A 25865-nucleotide genomic window follows, 5' to 3' on the forward strand; every position below is an offset into this window, starting at 1 on the left:
GACCCAAAAAGCTTAGAACTCAGCATTCAGAGTAGAAGCAATTTTGCTTAGGTCCCAAACTTATTTGTTCTCATCAGTCAGCCATACCCTTCTGAGATTCGAACCTGGGCCGACTGCATCTTAAGCAGTTGTTTTAACCCCTAGGCCACAGTCTCTCTCTCTCTCTCTCTCTCTCTCTCTCTCTCTCTCTCTCTCTCTCTCTCTCTCTCTCTCTCTCTCTCTCTCTCTCTCTCTCTCTCTCTCTCTCTCTCTCATTTTTGTTGTTTCAGGGCAAAGGGATTTGCAAAATATGAAATGGGGTTAATTAATGCTGAACTAAAAGCTAAGAAGTGCTGTTTTGCAGCATTATGTTGTATTAATTGCATTCTTAAAACAACCTAAATTAAGCCATAGATTACAATAAGATTAGACGATTAGATTAGATTAGATTCAAATTGTAAACAAACTAGCTCTTTTGTATTACACTTGTAGTGGATGGACATATCAGATCTTTAATCAGATGTAATTTTGCAGCATAAGGCTCAATAAAAAAAGATAAAAGAAAGGCTATGCTTTAAGGAAAACATGCCAACTAGTTTGTGAGTTTTGTGTTAGCATTTCTCTTCAGTATTTAAAGTACAAACAGGCAGCAGCTAACCATATGTAGTTTGTAACTATTAAGTTACAAATCAACATTGAATGGTAAACATGTGGAAAAAGTGAAAACAATACATACGAGGCAACAAATTTTAAAAAATAATATCCAGTGGAAACCAGAAATATTTGTATATTTATAAAATAAATTCTATACATTTTTATATAAGTCTGGAAAGCTTTTATGAACTTTTTGCTGAATGGGTAAAAATGAACTGGTGACTTCTGGGTTTGTCAACTATAATGGACTGAATATGGGAAGTTGGGAAATATATAACGCAGTTTAGCAACTCCTATAAGGAATGGAAGCTGCTTTTTTAACTCTATCCGATTCTAGTACTTGTATCTTTTTTACGTTTGTTCTTGTTTCTCTTTTACCTATGTAAAGCCACTCAGTAAAAATATATATTAAAAAAGCTAAATCAGCATTAGCAATATAATAAATACTATTTAGGTGAAAATATGATTTTCCCCTTTCTGCCTATAAAATCAAGGTGACATCCATCATAACCACAGAAATAAAGTTGTTTTCAGTTCAGGAACATGCAATCAGTGAAAAACAAGGCTTGAAGATCAGATTAAGAATACATACATATGATGCATAATACACACATAAACTTACTGAACAAAACTGCACTAGTCCATGGCCATTGTTTGTAACTTCTTGGGTAGATGTCTCACTTGGAATCCCCGTACAGTCACTTGAATGCTTGCTTTCTCTCTGGCAGCTACTCACAGCCCAAGGCTGAATCAAAGTTTCTGCATTATCCATCCCATCACTTGGTGACCCACTATAAGTCTGGGAGCTCATTAGAGCCATACGGAAGCATTCTGGAGTAAGATGCTTTGATCTCTCAGCCTGATCCACATTCTGCTTTAACACTGGTTTTGGAATCTTCTGAGAAATATTTTCAGAATAAGTTGGAGCATGCACACCTTGGCTAGGAAGCTGTTTATTAAAATGTTGCTTATGAGTCTTATTCATCGGTGTTTCTGCTTTAGTGCCTTTATCCAAGTCCTTTTTTTTCCTCAATGCTGCAAACAAATATGGTTGCTTTGGCGAGGAAGACAAGGAGGAGGAGGAAGCAGTAGATAGCTGAGGAGATCTTGGAGTTATTTTTAGAACAACACTGTCCTTAGATTGTGACACAGGCCTGGAGACAACCTTTGGCTTAATGTTTTTAAAATTTGGTTTTGGAAAGCTCACAATTTCTGCTTTCCTGGCTTTGGTTATAGTAGCTGTAAGAGGAGATCTCTTTGTTGATTTTACTACAATTTGTTCAGAATTATTTTTAAGTGAAGGACTCCTGGGGTGATCTTTTACCAAAGGAGTATTCTTTCCAGGTTTAGAACCATCACCAGGTTCATCTGGCATGGAAACTACAGCAAAAGTTGCATTTTTTGATCCCACAGTAGGAGCAGAAGTCAAAGTATGTTCATTGGCTGGGGAACTATAAACAACAAAAGTTGCTTGGCAGTTGTGCTCAGACAGAGCAACTCTTTCTGGCTTTGGTGCATCATTTTGTATTTGCTCAGATATTTCACTAGGTCCCTTCAGCAAAGCCTCATTTTCTTTAAAAAAATTCTGGACTTCATCTTCACGAAATTCCTGTTCGGAATGCTCATCAAAGCTTTCAATGGCTAAACAGCAAACACCATTTACACCATCATCTATACTAGCCCCAGCCGACCATTTATTTTCATCTTGTTCAGGAGTGCTATGCATATATTTCTTATGTTTGTCTTTGCATATATTGAACTGTTCTGGTTCTGATAATTGCTTACTGTAAGAATCAGCATCCTGCTTTCCTTGCTTTTCAGACGGCTCACTATTCTGTGAAACTAAATCAATATAATTGGTGACCTCATCTCCTCCCACTGAAGGGGGAATAGATTGCGCACATTTATCTAGATATGTATCTGGTGCATTTCGATTGATGAAAACTTCTAGATTAGGAGAGCCAGAGTGGTATCCACAGGTGAAAGTTTCACCTAATTCCCCAGGAGTGACAGGAATACCTGCCGCCTCGTAACATTTACTTATTGCACCCCCCAAATTTATCATTGTAATTAAAGATTCATTTGTATTAGCATCTTCCTGTTCTATCTGGGCACTTCCTAATGCATATTGGATTTCAATAGTGCTCTTTTCCTTAGCGGCCAGGGGCACTAAATTCATGAGATCTGTCTGGCAATAAGATGTTGATTTCCCAGTACTACAATTCTGAAAAGGTTCCTTTGCAAGGCTTTCTATGCCACAGCTCTCTGACTCCAGGAAAGTCTGATTCATGGCATCGATGTAAAATTGTTCCTTTGAAGAAGAGTAATATGTGGCCTTCACGGCTGAAGTCCCCATGCAAATATAATCACTAGCAGCTTTTTGCAAGTCTTGCTCTTCAATGCATGGACTTGAAGCAACAGTTTTGAACCTGGCTGTATCTTTAAGTATTTTACAGCCTTCATGTTCTACTCCTTGGTGAGGATGACTAACAGTGCTTCCATTCAAAGATCCAATGGTGTTACTCACACATCTGTTGCCATTTTCATCTCTGATGATTAAAGGTGTCTGCAAGATTTTTTCCTCTACTTTCTCCACATTCATTTTTTTATTCTTTCTATCCTGTCATTCTGGTAATCTGTAAAATTGTCTTAGTTTTATTTTTAAGAAGGTCCTCTTCAGTTTAATTCATTTTTCATAATTGTAGGATTCCCAAATAAATTCAGTTGTGATCTAGAATTGAATAAATTGAGAAATTAGGTCAAATTAATCTATTCTACAAATTGCAATGTACTTGAGGGATATGATATATATTATACTAAGCACATATTTCTGAATATACTTGGTGTAGCACATGTGGGGAAAAAAGCTTATACAATCCATAATTAGGTTTAGATGTCAGCATAGAATTTACTGAACATTTTCTTACTTGTATTTTTTTCTCATTGGGAATTATACTCACAAAGAAGCTGTTTATCCCCAAAATATCCAATTTTCAGTCTATTATATTTTTGGAAAGAAAATAAGTTTGATGGAATTTTTGATGGGAAAAATGGCACACAATAATAATAATTAAAGGACAAAAGAGTTAACTTAGATCAAACTCCTACACTTGTTAGGGGATAGGGCCAACTGGTGCAATAAAACTCAAGTGTAGTTTGACCTTGAGTCATTGTTAATGTTTAACACTTTTCCGATCTGACTCACAAAAATAGGTATTTATTTATAGAATTGTATTTGAAGACCATGTTTTGAAGAAACCTGTATCTTTATTAACAAATAAAGGAGGAATCCCTAAATTTTTCTGGGTAAAATTAGATACTTTAAATAAAAAATGTGGAACAGTGAAACATGTGTACGAACCAGTCATTTTGCTTGTCTTCCAGAAGTTTAATTTAACTTAATATTTATCTTCTGCTCATGTTCAAGAAAAATGTTGCCTACATATTCTCCATCAGTCTGATGCTGCATTCACTTAACCACCAGATGATTCAGTTAACATGATTTGCTTAACAACCATGGCAAAAAGTTTGTAAAAATCAGGTGTGACTCGCCTAACAACTGCCTTGCTTAGCAACAGAAATTCTGGTCCCAATTTTGGTCGTACATCAAGGACTATCTGTAGTACCTTATCCATTCCTCTATGAAAAGCATGTCAAACTCTCGATATCATATGAAGTTGCATGACATATCGCAATTTTTCCCCCATTGCTGGCAATGGGGTGGGTGGGGTTTCGGCATGATGCATCCAGCCCGCAGGCCGGCAGTTTAACATGCCTGCTCTATGAGCTGCCAAAACCTGAAAAGACCTCTTTAATTACACACGTGTTACTGTAGGTACAAGAAATTTATCCTTTTTCTTAGCTTAAGTTTAATGTGCAACACAATAGGATGGAAAATTACACTCTATCATATTTTGTTCATACTTCTCTGGATTCAGTAAGGGACTTGAATCCCCTAACCAAGGCTGGTATTATCTATTTTTTGTAAATAAATAACCATTAGTTACTTAATTATAGTAGTATAGTAACTAATGATTAGGTAAAGGTAAAGGTTCCCCCGCACATGCGTGCTAGTTGTTTTCCAACTCTAGGGGCTGGTGTTCATCTCCGTTTCAAAGCCCAAGAGCCAGCGCTTGTCCGAGGACGACTCCGTGGTCATGTGGCCAGCATGACTAGACACCAAAGGCACACGGAATGCTGTTACCTTCCCACCATAGTGGTCCCTATTTTTCTACTTGCATTTTTACGTGCTTTCAAACTGCTAGGTTGGCAGAAGCTGGGACGAGTAACAGGCGCTCACTCTGTTACGTGGCACTCAGGATTCGACCCGCCAAACTGCCGACCTTCTGATCAACAAGCTCAGCGTCCTAACCCACTGAGCCACTGCGTCCCTTTAACTAATGATTACTATACTACTAATGGTATAGTAGTAACCATTTCAAACAAAGTTACATTTTATATAATGTAACTTCTATTTTAAAATGTTATATTTTAAACTGTTATTAGAAATTTTCAATGTATTATATTCAATACTGGGTAAAGTAATGACAAATTTATCCAGAGTCCAGAAAATGTCATAATTTAATTATGTCATATAAATGAGAAATTTCTCATTTCAAATTAGGAAATTTACTGAATTTCTTCAACTTTTTGCTGAATTTCTCCCAATTCTCTCACCTTTCATTTTGTTATAAAATTGCACAAAACTGAAAATAATATCGGAACTGGGAGATATAGAAATATTTATAATATATAATAAAGGAATTTTGGACAAATATTATTAGGAAAAAACAAAATGTTTTATAGCAAATAGTCAGTGTAGTCATAATTATTTTGAATTTCTATTCACTATTACTAGTGAATAGCCAGTTTGGCGTAGTAGTTAAGGCACCAAGCTAGAAACCAGGAGGCTGAGTTCTCCCATTTACGATTATTCTTTTTCCTGCCTCTCTTCAACAAATGCTTGAATTACAAGACAGGAATGTATTATTTCTTATGGCCCCCCCCACACACACTTATAAAATGACATTTGTCACAGGTGATATATTTTAAATATATTCCTTGGAATATTATTCCCTCATTTTATTGCTTAGTTTGGTTTTCACAATCATTGCAGAAAGAGGGGAAGAGTTTTTTTTCCTCAGTAATTTTTGTTATCGTGGTATGTTTATCTATGATTAAGTTTTATTATTATATTATTATTATTATTATTATTATTATTATTATTATTATTATTATTATTATTATTATTATTATTATTATTATTATTATTTATTAAATTTTTATACCGCCCTTCTCCCGAAGGACTCAGGGCGGTGTACAGGGCAATAAATATCAAAATGTAAATACAAAAGTTAAAAAAGAGTTAAAAGGAATTAAATAATTATGCCCAATATAATACAATAATAAAAGTGTGTTAAAACTAAATCCAACCCCAAACCCATCACACCAGGCCAGATTGTTCAAATAAATAAGTTTTTTAATCGCGCCGGAAGGAGCGAAGGTCGGGGGCCATCCGGAGCTCAACCGGCAAGCGGTTCCACAGGTCTGGCACGCCCACAGAGAACGCCCTCCCCCTGGGGGCCACCAATCGACATTCTTTGATCGGAGGCACCCTGAGGAGGCCCTCTCTGTGGGAGTGCACTGGACGGAGGGAAGTTGATGCCGGCAGCAGGTGCTGCCGTAGGTAATCCGGACCCATGCCATGTAGGGCTTTGTAGGTCATAACCAGCACCTTGAATCTCACCCGGAGGGCAACTGGCAGCCAATGCAGCTCGCGGAGCAGAGGTGTAACATGGGAGTATCGGGAGGCCCCCAACACAACTCGATAGAGTTAACCATCGTTTGCTCAATTAATCCCACATTCTGGATTTGCACAATCTAATGAACTATAGGTGCTGAGTTTCCACAACCTGCAAGAATAAAATGTGGTTATTTATTGGTTCAAGTGTTGTATGAATCCAGTCAATATTACCAAAGAGGGTACTAAGCAGAAATATAATTAAATGTAAATTTAATTGGAATATTTTTTATCCTCTTTTATATGCTATCAGTTCGGTTTATTAAAACAAAATCAAACATTCCAAGGATGTTTTTCTTCTCCTTATAATACCATGACAAGATGCACAATTTCTCCCTCTGTATATTATATAGTCCTTGCAGGACTATAATTACCTCTTTTTTCTTTATGGTTTTTTTTTTTGCAAGATTCTTATTTTTTTCAAGTTGAACAACTACAGAGATTATGTTCCTGTCAATCCTGCTGCATGTCATTTAGGAATGGCAAATTGCAAATAAGCGCCACAAAGTTCCTTCCAGCCTTATTTTCATAACAAACATTTTCCTAACATTTTAAAAATGTGCGCTTTGCCACACCTTTGTTGTTGTTTCTTGATACAGTTGGTTTCTCCAGCACCTATAGCCTGAGATTCACCCAAAAGTTTCATGAACCATCTTTAGAAGTAATATCCTTTCTTTGATAATAATTTATTTACCAGATATATATGAACATATTCTTAGCTACCAAAATCCCTACTGTAATCTTTTGATACTGCAATTTATCTGGGTTGGACAGCTAAGAGTAACAATGTGCTTAATCATATCATTAAGACAAATTCAGGCAAATGTTCAATCAAACTTGTTTATATTTTAGACTTTTTGCATATGAAAACCTAATATTGTCTGGATCAACCAAGTACCTATGAGGAACCAATAATGCTTTGCATAAACACATGCAAGTGAAAGAGATTTAAATCTTTAATAGAGCTAGTGTACTATAGATTCAGAAATGAAATTTTTTTTTGCACAAAGATGAAATGTCTGAAAAAGCTGCATAGCAGAAATATTAAATCAATAATTGTAAAGAATAAAACCCATTTTTGAAATATCTGTAAATGAGTTTTTGGAATAAAATTATACAATAATGCCAGCAGAATTAGGAATTACATTAATACTGCAACAATTCCAGTTAGTATTAAAATAACAATACCTCAGTAGTACTTGATTTCTGTGAGCAAAACAGGCTTTGGGACGTCTTTCATTATTACATGAAACAAAAAGAAGATATAATCATCATGAAATCCAAATAAAGCCAGAAATCTCCTCCAGCTAAGAAATTTAGTTTTATTTATCCAAGAATTCCAATTCATCAAAGACATTAAACTCTTGCACTCATTTTATAAAGTGCACTGAGCCTGAGAAATCCCATTGGAATGATACTTCAAAAATGTAAATTCCCGGGGGAGCTTATTTAAACGTTTCAGGATTTACTTCTAGTTTGCTTGCAAAGGGAAAGAGATAACATTTTATTCCAACAGTTACACTGCATTACGAATAATGGCCAAACCATGGGAGAATTTTCCGGGTTTCTTGCTTAAAGAGGAATGAGTCAAAAAGGTCCCTTGCATAGTCCAAACATTTTGCCAATCAGTCAGAATTAAATGCTGAAGATTCTTTACTAAAATGTATAAAAAGTAGCCTACGGTATTAATTTTTTTTTTGTCTTCTTGCACTCAAGGAAAACTTTTTGAGAGAAAAAAATGACAACACATTTGAAAGTTTATCAAGAAAAAAGCAATACTTTTGGAAAAGAATCATGTATTTGTTTTTGGTCTTTAGGAAACAAGTTAATTCTTACTATTTGAAAACAATGTGATATATCAAAGCAAAATATGACAAAATATTGGAAGCAGAACTGTCACCGTACTTTTCTGTTAAACATTTATCTGCAAATTCAAAAGTGTTCTAGTTGGTTTGTGTGAAAACCAGTTTTATAGTAGATCCAATAAACTATACTGGAGTCTATTTACTGCTTTCACAATGTTTTCTACCACCCATTTCTTAGCTTGTCAAATGCAATAGAGTATGTTATATGCATTTTAAGTATGTTGAATTATTCTGTTGAAAAGCTATTTTGCCCATCCATTCCTAGTTCCTTGTACAGGTGGTCCTACCAATATGGGATTTTGGTTTTAAGTTAGTATGGTTATAAGTTGAATCATTACATTGACAGACCTGATTTTATGACCATTTTTGCTGTGGTGGTGAAGCAAATCACCACCTAAACTAGGTTTCCCAATGGATATTTTTTGCCAATCACTAATCGCGATCACATGTCCGCAGGATGCTGAAACTCATTTTAAGTGAAAGCCAGTTGCCAGTGCCTGAATTGTGATCACATGATTGTGGGGGTGGTGCAACAGTTGTAAGTGGAACTACAGGTAATAAAGTGCATTTTCCAAGGCTGTCATAACTTTGAACCATCATTAAATGAACAGTTGTAAATTGAAGACTACCATAGAAGCAGAAATTAAAGCATTCCTCACCAGTGGCTCTCTAGTTTCAACCTTAAGCAATCGATCTTTTTCTTGTAACAGCTCTTTCCTTTTCAATAACGTAGTATAATAGGGTTGGAAGGGATCTTTGAGGTCTTCTAATCCAGCTCCATGCTCATTCAGGAGATCCTTTATTATTCCGGACAAATGGATGTCTAATCTTTTCTTGAAAACCTCCAGTGATAGAACACCCATGACATTTTGAAGGCAAGCTGTTCCACTGATTAATTTGTTCTCACTGTCAATAAGTTTTTTCTTAGTTCTAGGTTGGATATCTCTTTAATGATCTTCCACCTGTTACTTCTTGTTTTGCCCTCAGGTGCTTTGGAGAATAGATGGATCTTTTGTTCTCTGTAATAGTCCCTCAAATATTGAAAGACAGCTATCATATCACCCCTAGTTATTCACTTTATTAAACTAGATGTACCTAGTTCCCCCAGTTGTTCATTTTATGGGTTAGCCTCCAGACCTCTTATCATCTTTGTTGCTCTTCACTGCCCTCTTTATAAGGTCTCAACGTCTTTTTGTATTGTGGTGAGCAGAACTGGATGGAGTATTCCAAGTGTGGTTTTACCAATTCAGTATAAAGTGATATTATCACTTCACCTGATCTTGAAACTATCCCTCTGTTTATTCAACCTAGAACAATCCTTTAGGTATTTGGAAGGTGCTAGCATGGCACAGTGGCCTAGTGTAGGGCTTTTCAACCCGTGGTACGTGTACCACAGGTGGTACTTTAGCACCTGGTTGGTGGTATGTGAGCCCTAGCTAATTGTAGTGGGGCTACAGCTGATACAGCCACCCAGAAGTGTGGATCAGCTGTAGCCCAGCGCTGATCCTGGAGCTTCAGTTATCGAGCAGCATATTTTCCAGAAGCACAAACAAGTGAGCTGGGCAGGAGCCCAGGTTCGGCGTTTGCAGCTACAGCTGAGCCGCGCTTCTGCAGAGCCACCCAGAAGTGCAGATCAGCTATAGCCTGGTGCCGATGCTGGGCTCCTGCCCAGCTGACTTGCTTGTGGAAAACATGCTGCTTGCAAGTTACACTGTCCTGGGGGGAACACGTGATCCCCTTTTGCAACCTTTGAGAAGCAAAGTCAAGCCAGATTCAGTTAAACAACTCTGGGACTAACTTAACAACTGCAGGGATTCACTGAACAAACATGGCAAGAGAAATTCGTAAAATGGGGCAAAATGGGGCTGTGAGCATGCGCACAAGCCTCTCAGCGACAGCAGCGTCTATGTGAGGCCTGTGTTGCCGCCGCCAGGCTCACAGCAATGCTACCACCAGTGCTAGGATCAGGCCACAGCCCACAGCAATGTCGCCCAGGTGAAAGGATCATGCCACTGCCCCCAAGCAAGGATCGTGCTGCAGCCCGCAGTAATGCTGCCCTGGCATGAGGCTCACGCCGCTGCCCCCATGTGAGGATTGCTCCGCGGCCCACATGCCACTCGCGATGCTAACACTGCCCGTAGAAGGTTCGCGACAATACTGCCACTCGCATGATACTAGTGGTGCTGCTGTCCCCCTGCACAATGTTCGCAGCAATGGTGGCACAAGGTGTGAGTACACACGCACAAAGTTGGCACAAGGTGTGAGTACATACGCACATCCGCGCTTCTGGGCAGCTGTATCAGCTATAGCCCGGCACTGATCCTGAGGTCCTGCCCAACTCGCTTGCGGAAAACATGCTGCTTGCTAAGTGAAGCCCCAGGATCAGCGCTGGGCTACAGCTGATCCTGGGGCTTCACTTAGCAAGTAGCATATTTTCCGCAAGCCCAGGATCAGCATCGGGCTACAGCTGATACAGTCATAAGTCACTTTTTTCAGTGCCATTGTAACTTTGAACAGTCACTAAGCAAATTATTGTAAGTCGAAGACTACCTATACTCTATCATTTTTTTCCTTTTTTTGGGTCACGTTTTTGACACCTTGCTGGGCGACTGGTGGTACTCGGATATTGCCTTATCCTAAAAGTAGTACAATGGGTGAAAAGGTTGAAAAGCCCTGGCCTTGTGGTTAAGACACTGGGCTTGCCACCTGGAAGGTTGGAAGTTTGAGACCCAAGCACTGAATGAAGGGGTGAGCTCCCATTCATGCAAAGCTTCTGTCAAACCAGCAGTTTGAAAGCATTCAAATGTTATTAGATAAATAGATACGACTTCTGTGGGAAGGTAGCAGCAGCATATAATCATGCTGGCCACATGACCACAGAAGTGTCTTTGGACAAAACTGGGCCCCTTGGTTAGGAAACAGAAATGAGCACATGACTGGATAGAGGAAACCTTTACCATTTTTTTAAGCATCTTCTCACTCTTGATCTCAGCTGCCTTCTCTCAAAAGTTAATCATGTCCACTTCCCACTCTCATGATATAAGCATTACTTTTCAATTCCTTGTTGCCTTTCCCTGCCATTCTTTCAGTTTCTCTAAATCTTACTTAAAAGTAAGGTGTCCCAAAGTAGAAGCAGGCATGGTCTGACCCCGCAGAATATAGCAGAACAATTATTATCTGGAATTCAAAAATTCTGCCTTTCCAGATTCAAAGAAAAAGATGGACAGGCAATACTCAAAACTTGAGTGTTCCGATTTGCTAAAAAAAGAAAGGATTCCTCTACTTTTCATACCTGTCCTGGATTACATGTCTTGAGAAAAGGACCTAACCAACTCCATAGCTTAGAGCTAAGAACATCCTGCTCTCCAGCTTCTCACAATAGTAAATATTTCAGATATGATCTAATAAAAAAAATTAAGAGTGACATTTCATGTTTCTGCAGATGCAAAAAATAAAACTCATTAACTGTTCTAGTTCATGGTGTACATAATTCTTTGCCAAAAACTGATAGAAATTCTCTTGGTTGGAGAAACTGAAGATACTTTTATTAAGCAGAAAGTATTACTTTGATGTTCCTCTCCTTTCTATTATCCCTAAAACATTATATTTTGTAAATGACTTTCATGGGAAGGATGACTTACTTCAAGAATCTTGATTTTTTAATACACGTTTCAGTTGTGCTTTTGTCATCAGTGAAGAATAACAGGACAAAAAAGAGTATTTTAAAAACAGCAGAGTTAAACTACCATCTAATACTGTTTAGTTATTTGAAAGAAAGAAATTCCTCTGAATTCACTGAAACTTTATTTTGATAAGACATCCATGACTGCATTCGAAAAGTTCCTCTCAACAATGCAAGAGCTCTGCATATTTCTGTGGTTAATCACTATTTTTCAGTCTGTGGCTACACTGTTAACTGTTTACTTGATTTATATCTTTTTTTAAAAAAATTGCACCAGAATAAACAATGTAGCTAACACAAAATTGTAAAAGATATAATCATTAAAATAAACATAAAACAATTTAAAAGGCTTGGTTAAATAGGTAAATCTTAACTATTTGTCTGTAAATAGTGAACATTCCATATCTTGAAAATATCTGAGAAAAAGTATTCCAAAATATATATTTCTAAAAACGCATCTCGTGCATATCTTACTGGTCACAGATTCATAATATGTGAGGTGACATTTCAGGTAGTCTGGCTCCAAGCTATTAGAACCACTCCCTGGAATTGTCTGGAAAAATAATTGGAAACCGGTATAGATTTCTCAGCGTGGCCATAATATAATTCTGGAAATCCACACCAGGAATTATCTCTAAATATTCCATTAATAGCAACTTATGGGTAATTGTTAAGGGGCTACTATCTCCAATATATAATGGTGTTTTAATCTATAATTTTTTTTAGTCCAAGTCCAAACTCATATTCTACGTATATACTTGAGTATAAGCCGACTCGAGTATAAGCCGAGACCCCCAATTTCACCCCCAAAAACTGGAAAAAGTTATTGACTCGAGTATAAGCCGATCCGCCGTTCTGCAAGCCTCCGCCGCCGGCGGAGGCTGGATCCGCGCTCTGCAAGCCTCTGCCGCCAGCAGAGGCTCGATCCGCCATTTTGCAAGCCTGAATACACAGGAATACCCTGTGTGGCCGCGGCTCTCGGGGAAGCCCTGGCTGTCCGCTTCCTCGCTCCACGCTGCCATTCGGGGCCCGCGCGTTCCCCGGGCAAATCGCGGCGCCCAGCAGGCGAGGAAACACGCCCGCTCCAGTCGCCCCCCCTTCCCTCAGGAGACGCGAAGCAAGTGACCGCCCGGAGCTTACCGAGGACTTGCGCGCGGCCGAGGCTTCGGTGCTTCCAGGATCGCGCGCATCTCTCCCAAGCCGCCGCCGTCCGGAGACCTGCCGAAGTTTGGGGAGGTTTGGGGAGGTGCGCGCGCACCTCCCCAAACCTCGGCAGGTCTCCGGACGGCGGTGGCTTGGGAGAGGTGCGCGCGATCCCGGAAGCACCAAAGCCTCGGCCGCGCACAAGTCCTTGGTAAGTTTTTTTGTTGACTGGAGTATAAGCCGAAGTGGAATTTTTCAGCCCAAAAAATGGGCTGAAAAATTCGGCTTATACTCCAGTATATACGGTAATTGTGTAGTATTTGTTTACAGATTTATTCAAGGAAAGTGCTATTAGTTGTCTCCTTACAGATGGAATTTTCCTAGGAAATGTTTGCTAAGCTTCAGGAAATTAAACCTAGAAGGTGTCTTCTAGCACAGGGCTTTTCAACCTTTTCACCCATTGTACCACTTTTAGGATATGGCAACATCCGAGTACTACCAGTCACCTAGCAAGGTGTCAAAAACCTGACCAAAAAAAAAGAGGAAAAAAGCAATAAAATACAGGTAGTCGACTTACAACAGTTCGTTTAGTGACTATCTGAAGTTACAATGGCACTGAAAGTGCCCCCCAAGCCACAGCCAAGCAAGACACCTGCCCGCCTGGTGGCGTTCTTCCTCCTGTCCAAGGTTGTCATTGTTGTGAGCATTTCTGTTGAGGATTGGCAGCGGGGGTGGGGTGGGGGGGAGTTTGGTTTTTATTTCCCCCTCCCATCTGCTGGGTGGTTGCAGCAGGTTTTGGTCACTTCACATGATCCTGGGACACTGTGACCGTCATAAATATGAATCAGTTGCCAAGCATCTGAATATAAATCACAAGACCCTGCCACATTCCAGCTGATCGGTGCTTCTTCTGGGCTCAGCAGAAGCGCCAGGATCAGCGCCGAGCTCCAGCTGGAGCCTGGCGCTGATCCTGGCACTTCCACTGAGCCCTGACAGCCCCGAAGTGCCGATCAGCTGGAAAGCGGCACTGATCCTGGCGCTTCTGCTGAGCCCTGACAGCCCTGCAGCTCCAGCCATCTGTCACTCAGGCTAGTGCAGTGCTGCCACCAGTTCAGCTCATTCCCGTTCCCCGCTACTTTTCTAGGATGGCCGTGTACCACGTGCCAGGTGCCAATGTACCACAGGTGGTACCAGTACCACTGGTTTAAAAGCCCTGTTCTAGCATAGCAACCAGAGTGGACATGCAAAGGATATTATGCACGTGCATCGACCCGCCACTTGCATAAGTTGAGCCGTGTGCGCATGTGCCACAGCTCGCCACTCATGTGGCCCAGTTGCAAATAGGCCATGGTTTGGTAGTGGGGACCCCTGCTATAACCTATAGTACCAATAAAGGAGAATATTTGTAGCTCAGTGTTGTAATGAGGGATCTTTGGTACTCTCTGAGCTTGGTTGTTTTCTTGCAGACATTTCATTGCACAAACTAGGAAACATCATAGCCTATTATTGTACTGTATATAATTAGCTATAGTCAAGCTAATTATTTGGGAGGGCCAGAGGAGGAGATGTTTTCTTCTTTAAATCTTAAGAAATGATTTTTGAATTTAGACTACAAACACTGGGAATCTATATAAGCCAAAAAGCAATCCAAATATTGTTTTAAAAAATCATACTAAAGTAGTTGTTTAAAACAATTGTAAGATGCAAGTTGATATCAGAAGCCATATTCTAAGTCAGAGAAATCTTGCAGTTTTAAAAAAACATAAATGGAGTTTATCATCCATCCTTCACTGTTATTGGCATTTTCAAAATGGATCTTAAAAGACAAAGGTAAAGGTAAAAGTTTCCACTGTCCAGTCATGTCTGACTCTAGGGGGCGGTGCTCATCTGTTTCTTAGTTGAGGGAACCAAAGACACTCCCATGGTCATGTGGTCAGCATGACTGGACGCTAAGGTGCACAGAATGCTGTTACCTTCCCACTGAAGCTGTACCTATTTGTCTACTCACATTTGCATTTTTTTGAACTGCTAGGTTGGCAGAAGCTGTGGCAAGTAATGGGAGCTGACACTATTGCACAGTACTTGGGTCTTGAACCCAGGCAGTCAGCTTTCCAGCTGACAAGGTCAGCATCTTTAACCACTGAGCCATTGCATCCCCTCTAGCTATCTTACAAGTACCCAAAATGTTGTATTATTTGATCTAAAAACAAAAAAAGCTTTTCAAATGAGAACAATGTAGCCAGAAAACATTTGCTGTGTTTTGATTCATAGGTGCCTATCAAGTATTTTCATATTCTCATAATGGCAGAGCAACCTAGAGAAAAATATGTCTACATGGTCACTGAGCATCCACAGTATGTATCATTCAATGCATAATGGCAGCAACAATTTAATTCTAATCAGAACTACCCAGAAATCTCATTAATCTCAAGGGAGCCTACACTTACTTCTAGGCAAGTAATTAAGTGACTATAATCCAAGGAATTTAATGCTACAGTACATACGACTAAGAAATTGCATTGTGAATGACCATGTGAAATTGAATTAATTTTGTATTAATGCTTAATGTGTATGATTTTCCTAATATAGTCTACTACAGGTTTTAAATCTTCACTCCCCAATGTGCTCTTATTAGGTATAAGATTTTCTGACATGGTATTTCTAACATCCCATTAATTCAATTCTCTTTTACTTTAGCAAACGAAAATCAAGATATAAGAAGGTAAAATTGTAGTATTGCAATGGAACTTAAAGGGTATTACCAACACTCTCACATTTTATTTCTTCCAGAAAGCATACTAGTACTCACCTGGTTCTGTATCTGGGGTTAGAAAGAGAAATTAACAATATATTAGCCTATTTTTCAGCTTGTATCACATATGCAGTCAAAGCTAAAGTAATAATCATAGGACTAATCACAAATTGAAATTGTAGATAAGGCTCTTCACATTAATAATAACCTAAATCCATTACATGATAATATGCTATCCTCAACCACAACACAGATTAGCAAGTATACATGTTGCTGTTATCTAAAACGTAGACCAAATGAACGCAAATATCACCAATTAGGAATACTACAAGATAACAAAGGACACTCAGGCAGGTGTACATGCAATTTGGGGCAATAGTACTGAGGAATTATAGTTATTAGAATTAACAGCAGTAGTATCATTTACTACATTATGTAAACCATATAAGTAATTTTGCTTTAAAAAGTGTAGCTATGTACAATCACTCCTCATTTAGCAATTAGGTCAGTTAGCTACCATCCATGTGTACAAGTACAATAAATGGTAATAAAACAATTATTTGATCAATGACTGGTCAGAATCTTGCACCTATAATGCATTTTATTTGGCTTTATGAATCTATTTCATGTAAACTGCTTATTCAGTTTTGATAAACTAGAATCTAATGAATAAATTTACTTCTCGTAAACGTTCAAAGGATTAACATGGAATTTTCCCTGTATCTTGGAGATTTGAATGATCAGACATTGATTTTATGACTTGCCCTCTAAATTAATGTGTCAAGGGATAAACCTATCAATATCATATATACCAATTCATTCAGAAAACCTCTAATGTGCTGATTTTGTAGACTTTCAAATTTCCTCAATTGGTGGAATTACCAATTTTTTTCTTGGCAGCTGTAAGGACAAGAGATGCTTAAAGTATCTTTTGTGTAAGAATTCTAAAACAAATTAGTTGCTAGCCAGTTTTAGATATTTATATTCATTCTATTCAATATGCTGACTTTTATTAATTTGAAGAACCAGGAATAAGACATCTCAAGAATATTTATTTACAATGACATTATGTATTAAACTGCCTAATTCCTAAGGCCTATATATTGTCTTAGTAATCATAGTATTAAAATTATTTTCCCAATGTCTGGTTTCATGAAAATTTCCTAAGAAGATGTAGAAAAAATACAGACAATAGTTTTCATAATTTTATTAAATAAAGAAATAAAATTCATGACAGATGAAACAGAAGTATTGTAGTGTACTCTGTAGTGAAATTAGGCTCCAAAATTAAACCAGGAACAAATGAATGAATCCAATATCAACATTTAAAAATGAGTAATTTTACGGTAATATTTTCCTTTTCTCCTCATCTTCCCTTTTCTTCCCTGTATTTGTTTAACTACTCTCCAGTTTGTAGATTTTATTCCTAACATGCTTCAGTACATTACAAAAAAACTAGAGCAAGAAAAATGTAGATTTTTTTCCCTGTTACAAAGGCTCCTCTCATGAGACAGGGTGGATTCGGCAGTTCAGTAGTGCAGCAGTAACAAGGCAGAATATAATAACTTTTTTTCTAGCAGAAGAATTTTCCTGGGATTTGCTGCCAACCCTACATAAAGGGCTACTTTTCTGCCAGCAATATAAGGTCCAGTAATTCTTGCAAAGCCTTTCATGGCTTTTAAGTAAGGATGTGACACATAGATATCCAATAGTCTCCAGCAGCAACTAATTCTGCTATTTTACATATAGAAAGAACAGCTTGATAAAGTGAACAGCCCATTACACATGTAAGAGGCGGAGGACATTGTGCAGCGTTTACATTCTTGGTCTCAGACAATTGTAGCAATTATTTTAACAGTTCTTTCTTACCGACAGAATTATATATAAAGTTCAAGACTGAGTGCTAGTTATCTCCTTAAAAATTGAGGTATGTTTGGCTACTATTGCTCATTAATGGAAAAGAGGATATCCATTTTATTTTCCAGCATAAAATAGTCAAGAATGGGCTCTTAAGGCATATAAACTACAATAAAATAAAATAAAATCATTTTCAATTTTGAACATGCACTTTCCTTTCTTCTACACCCAGAAGATGATTTAAACAAGTAAGATTCCTATAACTATCACAAAACTGAACCTTGAGTTTTGATTTATGCTCTTCTTTTGTAACTGCTAGTGATTGGAAGGTTTTCCCAGTTGCAATGTAGGGCTGTGAAAGTTGGACCATAAGAAAGGCTGAACGCCAAAGAATTGAGGCCTTTGAACTATGGTGCTGGAGAAGACTCCTGCGAGTCCCTTGGACTGCAAGGCGATCAAACCGGTCAGTCCTAGAGGAGATCAACCCCGACTGCTCTTTAGAAGGCCAGATCCTGAAGTTGAAACTCAAATACTTTGGCCACCTAATGAGAAGGAAGGACTCACTGGAGAAGAGCCTAATGCTGGGAAAGACTGAGGGCAAGAGAAGAAGGGGACGATAGAGAATGAGGTGGCTGGATGGAGTTACTGAAGCAGTAAGTGTGAGCTTAAATGGACTCCAGAAGATGGTAGAGGACAGGAAGGCCTGGAGGAACGTTGGCCATGGGGTCGCGATGGGTCAGACACAACTTCGCAACTAACAACAAGTGATTGGAAGAAATTCTGACTTACATTTTCAAATGTATGCCCGTTAGAAGAACTGATAGATCATGAGCCCCCACTTCCCACCAAAAGTAAATTAAAAATAGTTAATTCAGTGAGATTTTGCATGCAACCTCACACTTACATATTTATTTGTTTTGTGTGCCAACCATCTTGTCTAGACATCTATACATTCCACCTACTTAATATTATTCCTTCTGCCTAGAAAACCCCAATATTCTAATTAGGTTCATAATTGTCTGGTATGATTTTCAGGACTCTTGGATGGAGGAAATAATCCATTACAAACATAGTGCTACTATAATGTAGTAATATATAATGTATAAACCTCTCATGTAGGGGTATTAAGTTTGAGAGGAGAGCATCAAATGGCAGATACAACAAGATTGAAGCCTGACCTTTTTTTTTCAATGTACAATGCATGCAACACATTACAAACAGATGGGTCACAGAAGGCCCTGCTTTACCTAAAAATTCTACAGCAGGAATGTCACTTAAAGACCCATTGAATTAGTTAGGTCTCATTCATACCTTCAGTCACTTGTATTGCAATCCTGTTCCCAATCCACTATGTACTATTCATTGCTCTCAAAATTACATCCAATGTAGGCAAGCATCAACTGAAGTTGACCAACACAATAAACCTCTCTAGTCAAATTTCAAACTCTCCTTTAAATAGAGAGGCAAGATGATAGGTTTAACTGAGTTCTATTTTGTTTCAGTCTTAACATAACTTCTTCAGTACTTTTTGTAAATCAGAGCGCACAACTGCTTGCTTTATGCATTTTAAATCTCAAGATCCTGGAATTTAAAAGTATTAATATACTGCTGGATTCATTAAAAATAATTTTTGTTTTATAGTTCTCATCCTTATTTAATTAGGTATTACCTAACATAGTTTTACACGTCAGGTCCTTATTAGAGTTACAGAATAATAAAATTTGTAAGATACCTTAGAGGTCATCTAATTCAATACCCTGTTCATCATTGCAGGGCCCATTACATCTTTCATGGATAGCCATCCAACCCCTACTTGAACGCTTCCAGTTGTGAAAGTGTGTCTAGGTTCTGACCATTTGTACAGTCAGCATGTTCCTCTTGAGACTAACTTGAATCTCTTTCCTTTACTTTTAACCCATTTGTTCTGGTCCTGCCCTTTTAAGGAGCAAATCTATTTCCTCTTCTAATGGTATTTGAAGACTATGTATTAGCAATATACAGTAGTCCTCACTCCAACTTGCTATCATAAGATGGTGTCAGATCATTAATGATGTACATATACTGGTGGGTCACATAAAAAAACAGATCTCTATTTCTGTTTATTGTTTATTATTCTGATTGTTTATTATTACCATAACACTCATCTCTCATAGATCTCAGATGTGGGTCAGAGGAAAACCCATCTTTTTCATAGATTTGTCCCAGATTCCATGTGCAGATCCATTTACTTACAATACTATACAGTCACTTCAACAGTGAGGTGGTCAGCATATAAATTTAATAAATATCATAACCCAACAGTCTTTTCCAAATTTGCAAATATAATATAGTGTAAAACTGGGAGTAAACAAGTCTTGTTGATTTAATAAGAGCAACCATCAGGCTTTAGTACTTAATGACTTTGAACATTTAATTCTAGGATTCAGAACAGGTTCTTGGCTCAGCATTATTTAATCTCAGCCATATCCTGTTTGTACCGGTCTCTGACTGGTAGATTTTAGATTGTTCAAGAATATGAGACTATATCAGAAATCTGCTCATGCCTATTTTGCACAGATATCATATCTGAGTAAAATATCCACAACTACTTTATATATTTGCAAAATATTAGGTCAGTTTCTCAATCTTAGCAAGTTTAAATATGCTGACTGGGGAATTCTGGGACTTGGAGTCCACAGAGCCTAAGGTTGATAAGGTTGAGAAACACCACATAGGTCCTTAATTCACTAAGCTACATTTATTCTTCATACAAACAATTTACATGAACAGTGTTTTTCTTAGCAAGCCAACAAGCAGAAGTTCATTTTGTAAGGCTGTAGAAAGCTTGCTAAACAAGTTGTATTTTACTGTTTAGCCTGATTGTTCACATTCATAAATAACCATAATCATAGTGTCAAGTAGTAGTGGCAAAGGAATAATTCAAGTGATTCTTGAATCGGTGACTAGGAGACTGGGAGAAGCAATATTACTATCTTCTTACTACAGAACTGGCTAGTCCCTCATGTTGCATATAAATAACTTAACTATATTAATAGCAGCTTTACTCTAACTGGACTCTGTTATACATGAGACCTAAATATAACTTCCATGGGTATTACTGAATGACCTCTACAGAATCTCTCACTCTGCCATCAGTATGCTTAGCCTACCTTTATTTAATTACACTGTAAAATGTCTCATGCAATTTTTACTTTGAGTTCCACCAGCATTGCAGATAAGTGTGCAGAACAGGTGTATAATTTCATATGTCAAACAGCTACAACGTACACTTTGCCATAATCAGTTTAATTCAGCTTTAGCAAATAGCCATGTTGATAACTACCAACTGTCTTTACATTATGGCACTTGGAGTTATAATCAACAGCAATGCGTGTACATAGGAATAGAGAAGAAAAATCTCAAGAAATATTTCAAGCAATATAATAAAGTCGAATAGCAGAATACTGTATCATGAACTTCAGTAGCATAAATTAAAAATTTTGAATGTGGGATAAGGGACCTAGGAACTGCTACAATGAAATCATAGAGCTTGACCCAATGATATTGGTTATTATTTTCTGTTTTTTTTAAACAAAATTCTGCAGAGTTTTAAATCTACCAAAGGAGATGGGACTGCAATCTGCTAATTTAACTCTGCAGCCATCTATTGCTCACTAACTGAAAAAAGATTCCCCATAAAATCCATTATTTTCTAACAGACAAACCTCCAAAGAGTAAATAAAACCTATAACCTATAAAGGAGTTTCCTCCTTTAAATTTCTGGGAGTCTACCTCTGCAAAGATCTGACCTGGAAAGTTAATACAACCCAGGTGGCCAGAAAGGCCCAACAGAGACTTCACTTTCTCAGGGTCTTGCGGAAGAACAGGGTAGAACAACAGCTTATGACCCTCTTTTACCGGTCTACTATAGAGAGCATCCTCTCGTATGGTATTGTGGTTTGATATGCTGGTCTGACAGCCGCGGATAGGAAAGTATTACAGAGGATGGTGAGCACAGCACAAGACATTGTGGGCTGTCCCCTGACACCACTGGATGACATCGCCAGGGCTCACTGCCTTGGAAGAGTGAGGAAAATTCTCAGGGATGACTCACACCCTGGACGGTATCTCTTTACTCTCTTACCATTGGGTAGGAGATATAGGAGTATAGCCAGCCGTACCAACAGGCTGAAGAACAACTTTTATCCATGGGCTGTTAGGCTTTTGAATGGGAAATAATTTTATAAACTTTATGCATAATTGACTTGTGAGGCCGGTGCGTTGTGCAATTAGCTCACATAGTGTAATAAGATGGAGGGTTTGTGTCACTGTAAGTTGGGGGTGGGGGCACGAAGGGAGGCTCAGCCAATCTCAATGTATACATGGTTGTACTTGACAATAAAGATTCATTCATTCATTGAACAAAGTAAAATGCTGGTATGTTTATGTCATATTATATTGCTTACTAAGTTTATTAAATATGGGAGAAGAGAGGTCATGAAGATCTTAATATAATAAGTAAAACTTGAATGAGCAATCTTAAGACACAGAAATTCTCACATACCTCTCTAGGTATTGATTTTGTAATATCTGATTTAATATGTACCACTTTTATTAAGCAATCTAAATATAAAAATATCAAAACTTTACAATGCTATTTTAGATCAAAGCATTATCTATATGTGAAATAGTAATTCATTGTGAAAATGGAAATAATTAATTATAATTATTCAAATTAATTTTGGATAACATGAATATAAAAAATAACTGAATTTGACAGAAGTGTTTGGGAATTAATAATTGACTATAACAGGATTTATTACTTATTCTATGAAGTTTCATACAATAGAAATGAATATAAATGTTGACCACTTATAGTCAACAGGTAGTCCTTGGATTATGACCATAGTGGAACCTGCCCATTCTAGTTATAAGTCATAATGTTTGTAACAGGTCATCCATTTTTTTCAATGTTTTTATGGCAGTCATTAATCAAACCCATTGTTTGCTATGGTAAGGTTTTGCTGAAAACCAGAAATAAATGCTGGGTTTTGACAAAACCATCATAAAAAGCAGTCATGTGATTGAGTGACGCTACAAATTGCCATAAATATGGCATGGATGGTGAACACCCAAAGTGCAACCATGTGACCACTGGGAGGAAGCAACTGTTGGAACTCTGGATCTGGGTCATAAATCCCCCTTTTCAGGTAACTGGTAAATTCAAACAATCACTAAGCAACTGCTCAAGGCTTACCTATACATTGATTTTCAGGCATATGGAACTATAGAGTCCTTAAGTTACAGTAGACAGTTCCATTTGAGTGAAACATCAATGTATCTATATGTGAACAAAATTCCTGGTTTCAGTAAAATGAGTTATAACAATTAAAAAAAGAGATTGTTTGACTGTAGGAACTACAATCAAAGCCAATAATATAGCCATCATAAGCAAGAGCTTACATAGTAATCTGTCCTTATTCAACACACTTAGTAACGAGTGTATGGATAACAAACACTTTCTAAGCTGTTGATATACAGTAGAGATATACTTATTTGAAGAATGATTTCATAAACTTTTATATGAATGTTTTCTAGTAAACTGGGAACAATCCAATATACAGTTTTGAGAGTTATTTGCTAAATGACTCCTTAAAACTTTAAAAAAAATTGATCCAATATTTTAATCTAACCTTTTCTATCCTTTTGAAAATAAGTTTCTAGTGTATTATACACATACTTGATATGAATATTTGATATTGGATGAATATCAAAGAATGTAAATCTGTTATCATTTTAGAAATTTCAGTAAGAAGCAGGAGAAAAGATTTACTTGTAAACAAAGGCAGAAATGTGATTAAATTATAAAAATATAGGGGCGAATGAAGAAAATGCACACTATTTTGAGTGATAAAAATAATAATTATTTTCCTTCAAATTAAAAAAGGATTTTCCAATTCATTCATGAACAAAAAGTAAACAAATGGAGATTGTCAGTCATCCAGTCTGTCAAGAAAACCAAATGCCATTATAGAAACAACCATAGAATTTAAAAAAAAATCAAGAAATCAGATTTTGGGATGCTACATGAAAAAGATGGAGAAAGGAAGGAAGACTAGGGATACATTGCTTTATGTTATTTAATTAATAATGCTCTCAACAGTGTTAACATTTTTAATTAGTTGCAGAATGTTTATGAAAATGTCGAATGAAAAAATGTTTTAAGCTGATAAGCTTGTAAAAAAGGAGGACAATATTCTCATTCAAAAGCTGGCATCACCAAAGCCAAGGCAGGGAACATCTATTAGGATGTGAAAGAAAACACAGACAAGTTTACCAAATTAAGGGAAAATACTGCCCTAAATAATATTAAGTGGGGAATGAAAAGCTCGATGATCAATTTAACATGTTGTTGAGTCTGTCATTCATTTGCAACATTTTAAAATGAAGAGGTTCCTACTTTTCAATCACATTTTCTTTAATTTGAGCAAATTTCACAAAATCATTTATGCCTGCGCTGCATCTCTCTGCACCCACATCATCACTGCTCTTCAAAAGAAACCGTCTCAACTACTACACAGAAGAAGCGGCTGGAAAAACAATTCTGTAATTAGTGACAACCTATTTTCCATTGCTGCAAACTCTACTTGCATTTCACCTTCCACCTCTGCCCTTCTGTGTTAACGCTGATCACTCAGGACCATCCCATCAATATCACTAAACTAAGTAGAAGGACAATTTTGGTATTGTTTCTCAAATGGATTGTGGGATTTGTTTGAAATAATCACAGGAAAAAAACCCCATCATGTGGCAAGCTAAGGGCAAGGGCAGGAAAAGGCTGGGTGCTGGCTGACATTCTTGCCAGTCTGCTGCAGGGGCAACTGTTTCATACATAAGATCTTAGTTTGAATATGGTGATAGCAAGGGCTATAATAGGCTAAACTAAATCAGTTGCGAGATAACAGTACTGAAAACAGCAAATATACAGAATCATTCTTGTTTACTAATCCCAATTAAAACCTACACAAAATTCAGTGATTCTGAACATTAGCCAGTTTAAATGGACTGGATAGAGAAGTAATACAGTGAGAAATTATCCGTATTTTCTCCCAATTTTATCTAAATTGTAATAATGTAGTACTTAATTTTGATTTGTTTCAAAGGAAGGAAGCAAATCTTGACAAGGCTTTGCTTTAGATCTTTGAAATGTTGGAAGAGAAATCTGTTAGCAGCATGTGGCTAATTCATACTTGGAAATCAGACTCACTGTTTCCTGTAAAAATGGTGTTGATATTGTTGAACAATCCAGTAATATGCAAACTGACAATTTATCAGTTTGGCATCCATCCAGAAAACAATGTCACATATACCACAGGTGATATTTCTTAAGCAACATAGAAGACAGCTTGATTTAGATAAAATTGGGAGAAAATATGGATAATTTCTCACTGTATTAGTGAGAAATACTGGGGACATCCAATATATTTTTCATATTTCAGCAAAAACTCAATAAAAAACAGCAACAATTGTATGTTCAACCAGAATGTAATGTTTCTGTTGAGCATTATTCACATTTAGCTCCATGTCTAATCTGGTCTTTTTAGAACCACAGTTTGCACATGGTTTTCAACAAATCAATATGACCTGAAAATCAGCTTCTCTGTGGCTAGCATGTACATCATGGAAAGCCAAAATGTACTTGTTCTGTTTTGAACTGGCTTGCTGTATGAATCACCAATTGTGATTATGAATGCTGCATGTTCGAAGTGTGCTGTGTGAGGGCAGCCAATGTGCTTTGCTAAATAAGTCATGACTAAGCAAATTACAGGGCATATTGGTGTCTGACTGTATTCAAGAAACACACAGCTTATAAATAAGCATTAACTGGATAATTTATTATTTATATTATTCAAATTTATATAGGCCATCTTACTAAAGGGGGGAACTCTTTGTTAAAAATAATAGATAAAAATAGAATTATGAAAAGAGCATGTTTAATCAGAACTGAGTTCCATTCTTTAGCCTACAACGTGAATGCAACACTTCTCACGTAGTACAAACATCAAACATTATGAGATACTGAAATGGCAGCAATGTTGGTATTATTAATTTTAACACAACTTCTTCCTTGGCATCCTTATATTAAAACATATT

At 37.4% G+C, this 25865-nt stretch overlaps 1 protein-coding gene across 4 annotated transcripts in view; it reads right to left on the bottom strand.

Moving 5' to 3' along the window:
* MTUS1 (microtubule associated scaffold protein 1) overlaps positions 1-25865 on the bottom strand; it is a 111010-nt gene that overhangs the window by 79523 nt on the left and 5622 nt on the right. For all 4 annotated transcript variants that reach the window (XM_081333118.1, XM_081333117.1, XM_081333115.1 and 1 more), the window contains exon 2: positions 1256-3364. In XM_081333118.1, coding sequence (XP_081189244.1) covers positions 1256-3235 — 1980 coding nt within the window. In that variant the 5' untranslated portion in view covers positions 3236-3364. The remainder of the gene's footprint in view (positions 1-1255; positions 3365-25865) is intronic.

Source organism: Vipera berus (genome assembly GCF_964194415.1).
Source record: "Vipera berus genome assembly, chromosome: 7".
Lineage (NCBI taxonomy): Eukaryota > Metazoa > Chordata > Lepidosauria > Squamata > Viperidae > Vipera > Vipera berus.